At 43.8% G+C, this 13,677-nt stretch overlaps 1 protein-coding gene across 1 annotated transcript in view; it reads left to right on the top strand.

The window, feature by feature from the left end:
- The window catches only part of TAS1R3 (taste 1 receptor member 3), a 73,534-nt gene extending 66,645 nt beyond the window's left edge, over window positions 1–6,889 (top strand). Inside the window, exons 5-6 of the mRNA XM_085624101.1 lie at window positions 5,618–5,738; window positions 5,940–6,889. Of these exons, the coding sequence (XP_085480227.1) occupies window positions 5,618–5,738; window positions 5,940–6,889 (1,071 nt within the window). The remainder of the gene's footprint in view (window positions 1–5,617; window positions 5,739–5,939) is intronic.
- Window positions 6,890–13,677: the final 6,788 nt, after the last annotated feature.

The following is a 13,677-nucleotide window of genomic DNA, read 5'->3' on the forward strand; positions in this document are numbered from 1 at the left end:
TCTTGGTGCGCACTGTATAGGGACTAGTGTGCCAACATTTGCCAGAGTAGCTTTAAGTTTCCAGTCCAGCCTTGGCAGGAGCAGGAGCCCCAGGCTGTGAAATAAAACCAAACAATGTAAAGTTAGTCGCGAGATGCAGCACCAACCTTCCCATTAGGATTTTTCTATTTTTGCAAATATTTTAATATAAAAATACTAAAATCTTTAGTAATTTAAGTCTAGTCTTTGTTTGATGCACACACGTGTGTGTTTTTTTTTCTTCTTCGAATTAGTTTTAATGTTTGACATTTAAATCATACAAATTGCCTGCGGGTCGCCGGCTGCCAGTAGTGACTCAATGGGGGTCCTCAGGAGTGAAAAGCTTGGGAACCACTGGTATGGGAGATGCTATAAAACAAATGAAATACATGTGACAGAGGAATGAGAGGCACCATTGAAGGGTGATATTAAGGGAATCCACAATTTGGAAACTGCCCTTAAGACACTTATTGTGGCACTGTATGTGTGAAAATGCACCATCTTTTCACTTTTTAAAGTAAACGTTCTGAGTGATATTTGGCGCCGCGCACACACGCGGTCTGGTTCCTGGCGCACATAGCCATGGTTGCAGCGCACAGAGACCCTCCACTGCCGCACACAGAGGAAAGAAATTAGAGGGAACATTGCTCATGACCCTCCTGAAAATTAATGACCTAAATCAACTCTGCAATGAACCAACTCATATCAAAGGCTCCACCCTTGATGTGATTATAACTAAAAATTACCTCATCTCCATCAGCTCCATCTCACCTATTGACTGGTCTGACCACCATCTAATTCTTTATAATATCAATTCCCCTACCAGACCCCTCCCTGAGGCTTTTAAGAAACCTAAACAGTTAACCAGAAATTTCAAACAAGTCCCAATCCTTGAACTTGAATCCAAGATTTGTGATCAACTATAGCGCCTCCCCCTCTCATCTACCTACGAAGAGCTCACTTCACGCTTCAACTCTTCGATCTCGTATGTTCTCGATCAAGTGGCCCGGCCTAAACTAAAACAACTAAGATCTTCAAAATCCAAAGCATGGTTTAAACCGATCCCAACAACGAAAGAAGAAAACTCAGACAAGTAGAAAGGACATGGAGACAAAACACCTCAACTAATCACCTTTCACTACTTCGATCTACAAGGCTGTCCTTCAAAAAACGCATCTTTAGAGAAAAAGCCTCCTTCTTCTGCAACCAACTGGACCTTGCAAAAACAGACAAAGGAAGCTTTTTAACATTGTTAAACAACAAACTACATCATCACCCACTCTTGTTATAATCGACACAAGCTGTGTGATATTGAGAACACTTTTCATGCTCTCATTATCACACAGCTTGTTCTAACATGTCAGTTTGTTATTACAATTTTGAAAGGACTGTAACATGAAATGCCTTTTGTTCTTTTTTATTTACAGTATTGTCATTTAAGACCCCTGATGAAGGGTCTTGAGTGGACCCGAAATGCATTGGGTTTTCAAACATTGACTGTTTAATTGGATCTAAGATGGATATATTTCCAGATTGCTAAGAATGAATTTGCATGAAGTCAAATGCACCTAAATCGGAAATAAATATTTTGAAGATTATTGATTACTCGTCCTAAGAGTCTTAATTTATGCAACTCCATAAGATAAAATTGAAAGACAGCAATTCACTTGCTTGTGTAACAGTGTTCACGCCAGCAGAAGGGACTGCTCCTTCATGCACTTTCGTTTAGAGGGAAGGAGAAAGACATATCTCTGTGAATATGGCTCACTCCTGCTCAATCCCTGTCACGCAACACAGCACAGCATTTCTGGCTGCTGCTCTGTGTTCCGTGACACTTTTCAGAATCTGGGCTACATAATTTTGTACACGAATGGTACCCTTCCTGTACAAAACCTATGCTAGATTAGGCACGCACCCTAGCACTATGGTGTTAAGGTGTGAGCCTCCTGGTTACTGGAAATTTCATGGTTATATTCTGACAACATGAACATTAGACTGAATGAATCAAGTGGTTTTAAGTCTTCACTCCATTGTCTGCATAGGTTCACATATATGGAAAACATTAATGATCATTTGACTTTAAATCAAAAGAAAACATTTCTTCTGCTCCATCCATATAGTCCTTTAGATGACTATCCTCTTGAATGCCATTGGTATTGCTATATAGCAATTCCCTTCTGTTGTGGTGAAATGGATACAGAGCCATACATCCTGTCTTTGTTGTTTACTGTGGAAGTTTACAGTAGAGCTTAAAATCTAAAGATTCATGGTCCAGTAAGATGTACCTTTCAACTAAAAAAAATGTACATTAACAACCTTTTAAAAAAGATCTCCTATTACATATTTTGACCGTTGGATCTTGCTTTAAAGAAGACACTGACGACTCTCCCTAAGCCAAAGTTTCTTTTGTTTTCAGAACATCATAGAAAACTGGAACTATAAACAGAGAATGTTTATTTCCTTGCATGCTTAACGTTTGCTTAAACATAAAAAGATGCTTACACCCAAACTAATTTTTCTATGTTCAGTCTTATAGCTTTAGTTCTTCTTGAGCTGATACCAAACAACATATTTAAATTGTTCACCAAACACAGTTGACATTATATTTAAAACAAATTATAATTATTTGAACTATACACCTCATCTTTTGCTGTAGAGGACAACAATAACATTCCATAAAAATTCCACGGCATATGACAGTTGCCGTCTGTAACTAAATAGTAAATAATGGGAATGAGGTAACATTAGGTAGTGAGTTGATATTATCCAAGAAGGATCTGAGTAACCAGTCAAGTGAAGCACTGAACCTGTTTTTCCTTCTTTTTGGTGAACCATAATTCTCACAGTACTCCTTCATTGCTAATTTAGTACATTTCATGTTTAAATATCACTCTGCTAGTACTCCAGTTGTAGCCAGGGAACAAACATCAGTGTGTTCATGGATGTACACAGAAGTTAGATCAGTCCAGAACTTATTTTTCTGAAGTGCATGTTGCTCTGAAATGCAATTGGCCCACATAGGTCTGTGTTTTTGTACTATGTCTACTGTCCTAATTGTTCGGCACCCAGAGATAATGTAAGCCCTCCAGTGCTGACATTTGTTTGAGGACTAAACTTTGGTAATCACCCAGTGTTGACAATTTAGATGGTAATTGTGTCCCCACAGGAACAGGTCTCACACCCTGTTTTACTCATCCTGACAGTATTTCTGTTAACAGAGTGTCTTTCCAGTCTCCTCACAGTGTTAAATGCTGGATCCAAAATCAGCACCAGTGAGCTGGATGAAGATGCAAAGTGTTTCACTCCTTTCGGAATGTCATATTACATACTCCAACAGATTCAAACTCGCCTGGCTAATAGGGGTGATACTCTGAAACTGGCCCTATGATGCTTATTTATGGCCTAGGGAGGCCTTGGCAGTTCGGGCTGGACTGTTCCCATTGGGAGCAGTGTTGAGACTGATTTGTATATGGCTGACTCTAAACTGGAATAGCGTGGCATGCAAAAAAACGATGGATTTAACCCAGATCTGTGACTGGGGGTGGATGTTTGATTTGTTCAGCATACCATCCATCAGCTGTTCTTTTTGCATATTCTTCAGTGTTGTCATCAGATTGTTCAGTAAATCAGACAACAGTACTAGCTTTTGGTACATCCCATGTGACAGGCTTTTCACAAAGGTCATCAAGGTTAAAACTAAGCCTGGGCGTAGTTTGCAGTAGTGCAAATAAAACTCTGCCACGCTACACGGAGCTCTGCGAGCAGCGGAGTGCGTTAGATAAATGCCGTCCGCGGTGATTTTCATTGCCAGGTGCTTGTCTGCACTGAGCAAACATCGCGAACGGCATCATGCACACCGCAAGTGGGCGCTGCTTCCTTTCTGCCGATCAAGTAGATTTTTACTCGAGCTGCAGCTTTCTCAACGCAAACAGATGGTTTCTCAATGCGAGCAGTCACGGGCATACGCGACCACTCGCAATAAGAAATCTGACCGCCCGCGTTGAGAAATCTTGCCGGGATGTTGATTTTCCACGCTCGCCAACTTGATGTTTACAATTGCGAACGAGGAAAAATCTCGCAGGGAGGTGGATTTTCCTCACTCGCCAACTTGACGTTGACTAACGCGAGCGAGGAAAAAAACTCCGCAACGCAAAGCAGAGTTTTTCGAAACTCCGCAAGCTCCGCGTAATGCAGAGTGCGGAGAACTCCGCAAACTCCACGAGCGGAGCGGAGTTTAACGCCCAGACTTAGTTAAAACTCATTTGCCCCCAATTTTGTTTTTGAGGCTTTTTTCTTCTTCAGATGTGATTGTTCTTGAGCCATAGAGCCAGCTAGAGTCTTGTTAGCAATAGTCCCTGGTTCTTGGACTAGTTCAATGGGTTCAGACACTAGATTTTGATTTGAAACTCTACATACACCTACACAGTTTCTTTGTGATAAAGAGCAACCAAACACAAGTGGGAGCATTATATGGAAACCCATTAGCAGAACAGAAAGGTATTGAGGCATTTTTCTGAATATAATGAACTTGTCAGTCTGTATCAGATGTAGAGGTACCTGGTTCCAGTGCTATGTAGCAAGACATCTAAATTACTGATGGCTTTTCAGGCACGGTTTACTGAAGGAACTTGGAGTAATGACAAAGTTTCGAAGCAAAGAGCTCTTGGCTGCATATATCGCTTTTTGACACTGCTCCAGATTTACGAGAAATTGTAAATCTGAGGCAGCGCCAAAAACTTACGCCTCCCAGGGGAGGCACAACGAGGAGAATTTTTTTTATTTCTCCTCGTTTTTTCCTCTTTCTATGTGTGCTGCATTCTGCAGCACACGTAGAAAGAAAAAAAAGCCTCTTGTGATTGTTTTTGTGCAGAAAGGTTTCCCTTCCTGCACAAAAAATAATCATCCCCACAACGCAGGCACCCGTGCACCATGGTGCAAAGGTGCTTGCGTTGGTGCAAGGCAGCCCATTGTGCACCGGCGCAGGGGAAAAGGACAGGAATGTGCTGTATCTAATAGATAGGGCAAATTCTTGGCCTTTTCTTTTGCGTAGGGCAGTGCAGCAGCAAGGCCTGCTGCGCTGCCCTACGGCAAAAAAAACCCATAAATGAGGCCCACAGTGTCTAGAAATGTGCTCTGCAGAAAGCATCTACTTGAGAATGCATACAGAGTTCATAATGCAGAGAGATGACTGTTTCACTTGGGTGACAGGAGTAGGACCTGGCCCAAGACCACTCGGCCAAAGTGACCTCTCCCAGATACCTGTATTTCTACTAATAATTACAATTTCAGATTTATTGCCATTTATTGTTTGGAAGTTAAATATGGCCCATTGTTGGACTTCCTACCAGTATTCACGGAAGCAGGGCATCGGTGGTCCAGGCAGATACTGAACTTCATATCTTCATGATATGAAAGAGCAGTGCAACCAAGCCAATGAGTAAGGCTGCAAGACGAAGAGCATCAGTGGCAATGGTGAACCCTCGGGAACCCTATGGAGAGCACCTAGTTAGCTTGCCATGGAGCTGCCTGATTAATCCTTTGCCTATTAATTGAAATTCTGCTGGTATCAGACTGTACTTTTACCCTTTATTCCCTATAGGTGCCTGGGTCAATGTGCAACAACAAGTGTGGAGAGGGTCAGATAAAGAGGATGCGTGGTTTCTACTCCTGCTGCTATGACTGTGTTGACTGCATGGAGGGCTTTTTCAAGAGAGCACCTGGTAAGTTTGTGGAGGGGTTGACCCAGAGACGGAGGCATTGGAAAGGGACAATATAGTGTCTATAAAGCAGACTTTTCATCGGAGTATAGATGGCTTTTCGCACTGGGAACCAGCCGGTCAATTTTTCACTTGTACGTGAGTTTGCCAGAATTTACGGCTTCTTCTAATGCTTTCTCCCTTTCTCTCTCTTTTGATAACTAGAAGATGAAACATGTACCCGGTGTCCTCCACAGACCTGGTCTCCAGACAGAAGCTCTGAGTGCTACAACCAGGTTCTGAAATACGTCTCCTGGGAGAACCCATTTGCTGTGCTGCTGCTGGTCCTTATATCACTTGTCATTCTTCTCACCCTGGCTGTCGCAGGGCTCTTCTTGAAGAATCTCCACACTCCTCTTATACAGTCATCTGGAGGCAAAATGTGCTTTGCCATCTTACTGTCACTGCTTGTTGCATGTGGCACCAGTGCCACCTTCATAGGAAAACCAAACAAGTACACATGTGCCATCCAACAGCCTCTGCTGGCATTTAGCCTGACCACCTGCCTTGCCCTCTTCCTGGTTAAATTACTGAAACTTGTTCTGGCAGCTGAGCTCTCTCACTGTCCCAACATTTACCTTGAGTGGCTCCATGGCAAAGGAGGTTGGCTGATTGTAGCTCTCTGCCTATTGATTCAGAGTGCCATCTGCTTTTGGTATATCAACGTGGTGCCCCCTAAAGTCCAGACTAGTGACAGCGAGTCAGAACATGAGATCCTGCTCCACTGTTCCACCCAGTCCTTGGTGGAGCTTGGCCTGCTGCTTAGCTTGAATGGAGGACTGGCCTGCATATGCTTCCTGTGCACCTTCCTAGTGCACACACCATCCGGAAAATACAACCTTGCCCGTGGCATCACCCGGGCCTTGCTGTTCTACTTCATTGCCTGGATCTTCTTTATCCCAACCTACTCCACAGTTCAGGACTTCTACAAGCCAGTAGTGCAGGTCTGCGTCATCTTGCTGTGCACCCAAGGAATCCTGGGAGCCTTCTTTCTCCCTAAATGCTACCTGCTTTGGTTTAGGCCGGAACGGAACACAGCTGCCTTTTTTGGGAGCACCACCAATGAGTCCACCAGCACTAAAACCCAAGGGGAACAACAGTCTAACAATGAATGAATCCCTCCCTATAGAACCTCAATGTCACCTCCACCTGGCATTGCATCACTACTGCGCCATGTGGAAACCTATCTATCCTACATGTAGAGTAGCATGAGAGATGCTTAGGCTGGAAATAATGTATGTGTGGACAAACTGACACCATGTGGGATACTACAATGTAAATGGTTTGCCCTTAAACAGGCTAATGAAGATCTCATTCCATCCAGTAGTCTTCATATGCGCTTCTCCATGTAATTTACCCCCCCCCCCCGAAGACCCATCTCCTCTATTAAATCTGGGTTATCTTGTTAACAGTCGACAAAAACAGCAGTATTCTGTATGCATGCTCACTGGGGTATGAATGCACATCTTCGTAGGAATAATCATCAATAAAGTTTATTACCAAGTGTAGTTTTATCCCTGTTTGCATAATGACATTTCTCAGACTGGCTTATGGTTGCTTACTCTTTCGATTAAGATGGAGCACAATAAGGGTGTTTGTTGAGCATGGTCATAGCTAGTTTCAGAGCTGATGCTAACATGGTTGATGGCGTGAAATAGAGGACGCTTAGTTGAGAGCCTGCTGGTGAGGCACTGTGGGCATGAGAGTAGGATGCTCCAAGAGCCTCTCAGTGGGTATGTTTTGCCAGTAACACCAGTTGCTCCTAAAAGTCCCTGAAGACAGAAGACAGGTTGCTCTTGGGGTGAGCCACTGCCTTTGGGGAAAGAGGGGCTCCGTGTCCCTCATAGGGCTGGCTCAAAACACCAGATTCCCCACATATCCCCATGTCTTCTGCCTCTTCAGGCTCCTGGTATGACTTGGAGTAGGTAATGCATAGTGGGTCACCACTGTAGAGCCGCCAATTACCAGTGAGAAAGGGTCGGTGGGGCTAAACTCTATTCTGCAGGTGTGGGATCTGGTGCATAGCAAGGCCTATCCTTGACTTCGACATGGAGCACTGCAGAGCTCATGGATTAGTGAGCATTTCTAGTCTGCAAACGTAGCCAGCCATGCCCTTATAATTTTCTGTCACTAACTAGAGCAAAAGTCAGAGAAGTCTTCAAGAGCCACGGGGAAGACCCAAGAACCTCTTGGACGTAAGGGGTGACAACACTGCCCCAGTCCTTACATAAATTAAGTGAATTGGATCCCTTTTCACCTTTCTCCCAGAGCCATTAGGGATAGTCTGAATTCACAGATAGTGATGCACCCTATATGAGTGATTACTGTTTCCTCCAATGACTAAGGGTTCTTTTGTGTCAATGCATCGATGTTCTCAGAGATCGGTGAGATGGGTGGCATAGCTCCTCTGTGTCAGGTACTAAGATTAATAAAGATAAAAATGTGCCAGCTAGCCAACTTGGTAAGTGTCTTTATTACCATATTGGTATATCTTAGGATTTGTTGGACCAAGAAGCTGAGGGCATTTAAATAAACATGGTGGGAAAGAGGGACTTCATCCTGGAAAGCCTCCACCATAGGACCTAGTCATGCCAGCCCTGCCCTGTGGAATCAGGGGCCAACACCTATTGATTCCCAGTTGTAACCTACAAGAAGTGGCTAACATTATATGTTGTCAAAATAGTTTATTATAACAAGCCACACAACCATGTTTTTCCCATACTGGAGCAATTTAAGATGAACATATTGCATCCAAATAAATCTAAACGGAAGGCCCCCCCTAGGGTAATTAAAGGTCCAAGAGAAGGGGGGAAGAGACCAAAGAATTATCTGGGAAAGCTCTTTCTGGACCTATATTATTTTATATGAGACTTAAACAAGTTCTCACCTGCCAATATAGCACAGAAAATTAAACAAAGAAAGTTATTTATTTAGTAACCATTTTTATTTGTATTTTTTCACTTTTATCAATTTGAGTACACACTAATTAAAAAATTCTATCCATTATTTTGTTAACACTTCACATGTATGTTCATTTAGTACTATCCAAAACCTAAAACATAACCCCGTGGCTAATAATGTACAAAACAATTCATACTCTCACACATACATCAGTCATACTCATATCCTTAAAATAGCAACAAACATTTAGTGGTTTGGCATAGTCTCCAAGACAAGTTTGAAAGAAGAAGACAACAATAAGTACAGTTATTTCTAATAGTACTGGGTCTCTGGAGACCTCTCCTCTAGATGGAAAGGGCCTACGCGCGTTTCGGTGAGAAGACACCTTCTTCAGGGCCACCAACAGGAGGGGCAACAAGCCCTAAATGATGCGGGGAGATCTGTAGGGGATTAGATATGATAATTTTAAATAAGGCAGGTAACGTTTTGAACAATACGTAAAGACTTCATACCACTTAAGTAGGTCCACAGTTAGTACATCTGGGATCACTCAGACATGTTACAAAAACCAGCATGTTCCCACTTTGTATACAAGTAGCTTACATGTTTAAAAGTGACTACAAAAATAGCCCCTGCACCAAAAAAAAAAAAAATAAGCAAGAAAATGAGAATAACCCTCTAAGTGCAGAGAAAGAAAAGGAAAAAATACATAAGACAAACTACCTTGGTGACAAAGTACATCAATAAAGTACCAGTCAAGATAGTGGCGTTTAAAAGCAGTCTTGTCCGTTCAGTGATTTTCAGAGCACTCTGCGTCTGAGCAGAAAAAGTTTTTTGTGTAATTATTTTGATTGCTATATATTAACAAGCGTAGTCTCTTATGTTCTCTACGTGTAAAGCACGAGGGAATACTTACCCTTACGCTAATACGAGCGTTGTGACTTTGCTAATCCGGAAACATATGGCGACTCCTTCAGTACGGATTACGTTCTACGATTTCCGCTGTAGGATTGCATCCAAGGGGGTCCGATGTGAGTGCAGCTTGTCTAACCCTCTAAGGAGATGTCAACAGTAAAATAAGATGTATATTACATCCAAATTCAGACAGTTTATTGGCTCCTAGACCCCGGATATTCCTGTCGAGTGCGAAAAGAAAAGCAGCCGCAAAGCACCAAGGGATGACTCCTCACCCCATCAAGCAAAGATGCTGTTTGGGCACAAAGGCAGCTATGGCCTACAGCCTAAGTGTTGCTCATGCAGGACACTTCCTGACTCCCTAACCACATTAAGCTATTAATATAAGCCACACGGCACGTTTTAAATGCCAGTCCTTTCTTGGATAATTATTAGTCACTTTCAGTACTCATTTGTATTATTTCTCTCCCTTTCCGCTTTCTGCTGAGACTGAAATAGCAGAAAGGATATGAAGAAAGCAAAACTGTATTTTGTTATTATTCCAGCATATTGAAATATGCTGTTTTGAGTGCACAAAATGCTTAATTTTCAGGAAAACGTTTCAATTTAACATCACCATTTTCAACTGGTAACACATATATTTGTAAGTAAAGGACCTCAATTTTGTTTGATTCTGTTCGCCTCAAGGGCATTCATTAAAAGTGCTTTATCTATCTATATTTGAAAAATAAACATGATTATGTCTTTCTACAGACATGCATTCACGTTACTGTATCATTATGTTTATAGAGTGGAAATAAGTGCACAGTTAAGTTCACAGAGGGAGATTTTATAATTACCTATATCAATGTGAGATTAGCTGGATTCCTTACCAGCAAAACCCCATTACTCTGAGTCCTAGTTGTTACCATTTCAATGAGGTGTAACTGTACCCTAGAGGTAGGTACCCTGCGTGTCTTTAACCCACACAATCCAGCACTGTTCTACAACTAACTTCTCCCCCTGAGTGTGCCTAGGAATAGAACTACACCCAACTCACAGTTCCTACGTTATCAACAGGAACAATGTACTACGGAGAATGTTTAAACCACACTTTATCAGATGGTTAGGGAAACTTCAACTACCACAATGTTGTGAAGGTTAGTGAATATCGACCTATATACACTTAATTTCACAATGTTTGGATAGATGGCACCCCTCGCCCACGTCGCCCGACAGCACGACCTCAACATCATCTCCTATGCCGATGACACCCAGCTGATCCTCTCCCTCACCAAAGACCCCCACACCGCCAAGACCAACCTCCACAAAGGAATGAAGGCCGTCGTCAAATGGATGAGGAACAGCCAACTGAAGCTGAACTCAGACAAGACGGAGGTCCTCATCCTCGGATCCACCCCTTCAGCCTGGGACGACTCCTGGTGGCCGACCACACTGGGAACAGCCCCGACACCCACCGACCACGCACGCAACCTAGGGGTCATCCTCGACTCCACCCTCTCCATGACTAAGCAGGTCAACGCCGTCTCCTCCTCCTGCTTCAACACCCTCCGCATGCTCCGCAGGATCTACAAGTGGATCCCCACCGAAACGAGAAGAACGGTCACCCAGGCCCTCGTCACCAGCAGTTTGGACTACGGGATCGCCCTCTACGCAGGAACCTCGGCCAAACTCCTGAGACGGCTTCAACGCATCCAGAACGCCTCTGCACGTCTGATCCTCGACATCCCCCGCCGCAGCCACATCACACCCCACCTGAGAGATCTGCACTGGCTCCCCGTCAACAAGAGGATAACCTTCAAGCTCCTCTTCCACGCCCACAAAGCACTCCACAACAGTGGACCAGCATACCTCAACAGACGATTCAGCTTCTACACCCCCACCCGCCAGCTCCACTCTGCTGGCCTCGCCCGCGCCGCAGTCCCCCGCATCCAAAGAACGACTTCCGGTGGCAGATCCTTCTCCCACCTCGCCGCCAAGACCTGGAACACCCTCCCCACCCACCTACGGCAGACCCAAGACCTGCTGGCCTTCGGAAGACTCCTCAAGACCTGGATCTTTGAGCAGTAGCAGCACCCCCTCCCCTCCCCCAGCGCCTTGAGACCCTCACGGGTAAGTAGTGCGCTTTACAAGTTACATGATTGATTGATTGATTGATTGGTATTCCAGTTACAGTATTTTTGTAGGACACTATTGACACAATATTCTGACATAAAAACTAGGCATTATTCTGTCCAGAGAAGCCTCACTCATCTCTGTTGTCCACAAGAGTCACCTTTTCCACATGCACTGTTTCACATCCATCTGACCTCCCAGTTTGAACCATTCGACGATTCCCAGTTGCGTGTCCAATCATATGTAGACGATACACATGTGTATGTATGTGTGCTTCTATAAAGGTTAACATAATATCTCAAAATTGCCCAGTCTACTCAAACGGTTTGAGGGTTGGATGCAATGAGACGGCACTAAAACTGAATTAATCCTCTTTGTAGTCATGGGCCGAATGGTCCACTAGTCGCTGTGTATACCTCTGAATTTTATACGAGAACCTGCACTGATCCACAGTGTGAAGAAGACGGTGTTCACATTTGATGAGGCTGTGACATTTGAGGCATGCAGGGTTAAGTTTGTTGGAAGCTGTTTCAACCTAATGAGCAAACTCAAACCCTTGCTCCCATCACTATCCTGTAAGTCAGGGTTCTCCCAAGTCGATCCTGGAGTGCCGGATCCATGCCAGATTTTTAGCATATCCCCATTTAGATAAAGGTAGTTGTCTTAAAAATCTGGCATGGATCTGGCCCTCCAGGGCCGACTTTGCAGAACCCTGCTGTAAGTGAAAAGTCCTTGGTGGTTGGGCTGCTGTGAATGCAGGACCTGATTATTAATCCTGTCTACTCGCTGGGCTTCCCTCTAACAAATCCTGGGGCTTCAAAGAGCACCAGATGGAGCCATAGGATTTGTTTCTGGTGAAAAAAAGCGAACATGTCACCGTGGCACAAAAAAATCGACATTAGTGTCCTATGAAGGAACTTACTTGACTTAAATTAGGCCGTTGGATCATGTATCAGCGGTTTCAGATTCAGAATCGAGCACCCGCTTACCTCTCCTGATGTGACTCTCTCTGCATTCCCGCCCAAAATCTCTTCAGCAATAATAAAATATTGTTGCCCCTTACTAGAGTCAGACTCAAGTCAAGGATAGGTAGAGCCAGCTATCTGGAGCTCTCTCCGGGACACGTTAGATCAGCGTCCACCAGTAACTGCCCCTGCAGTCCCAGTGGTACAGAGGGGACCCAAACCTTGAGAAGGCCCCATTACCCTTAAGGGGACACACCATTCAACTGAGAGCCTATGTATAAATGTGAGATGCTGGAGACTTGGGTCCCTTAGCACATTCCGCACGGGGGCACCACCTTTTTGTGTTACACCACTACTTCAGAGCAGTGTTAAAAACCTAGTGTTTGTACTAAAATCCTGCAAGACCAGCAACAAGAGAACTTTTGCAAGTAGCTTGCACCTAACAAAAGACTTGATTGATTGATTGCCTGAAAAAATTCGAAAACAGTATATGAAGATAATTGCAATCACTATTGACAACATACAAATCAATATGTATTCAGAAAATAATCAGAGAACCTAAATGGTGGTTGGGCAACCTTAACATATTCCATACTTTGCTTCCTTCCACTTTCATGAAGTCTGACATTGGTAATAGTTTGGAGAAAGAAGGTCGTGACCAGTGCTTTGCTACCCTAACAGTATATTGAAGTCTCACTTAATCATCACATTGGAAATCCTGCTGTCCGACAAATAGTTTACTGTTGTGTGTACAGATGTGCAATTTTGTGCCTCCTCTACCTTTCGTATCATTTCGTATCATTCACCTCATAGACTTGCCTACATTGCTCACCCTCCCCTCCATGCTGGTCACAACTTAAAACAAGGGTCCATCACAGTGTTTATTTTGTGCTGGGGTTGTTTGTGGTGAGCTCTGGCACTCATTTTTAGGGACCTGAAGGGGAATGTACAAAACCGTTTGGTATTGGGCGGGAGTGAGACAGGGGCGTGTCCTCCCTCCATTCCTG

This window comes from Triturus cristatus, chromosome 1_2, assembly GCF_964204655.1.
Source record: "Triturus cristatus chromosome 1_2, aTriCri1.1, whole genome shotgun sequence".
Lineage (NCBI taxonomy): Eukaryota > Metazoa > Chordata > Amphibia > Caudata > Salamandridae > Triturus > Triturus cristatus.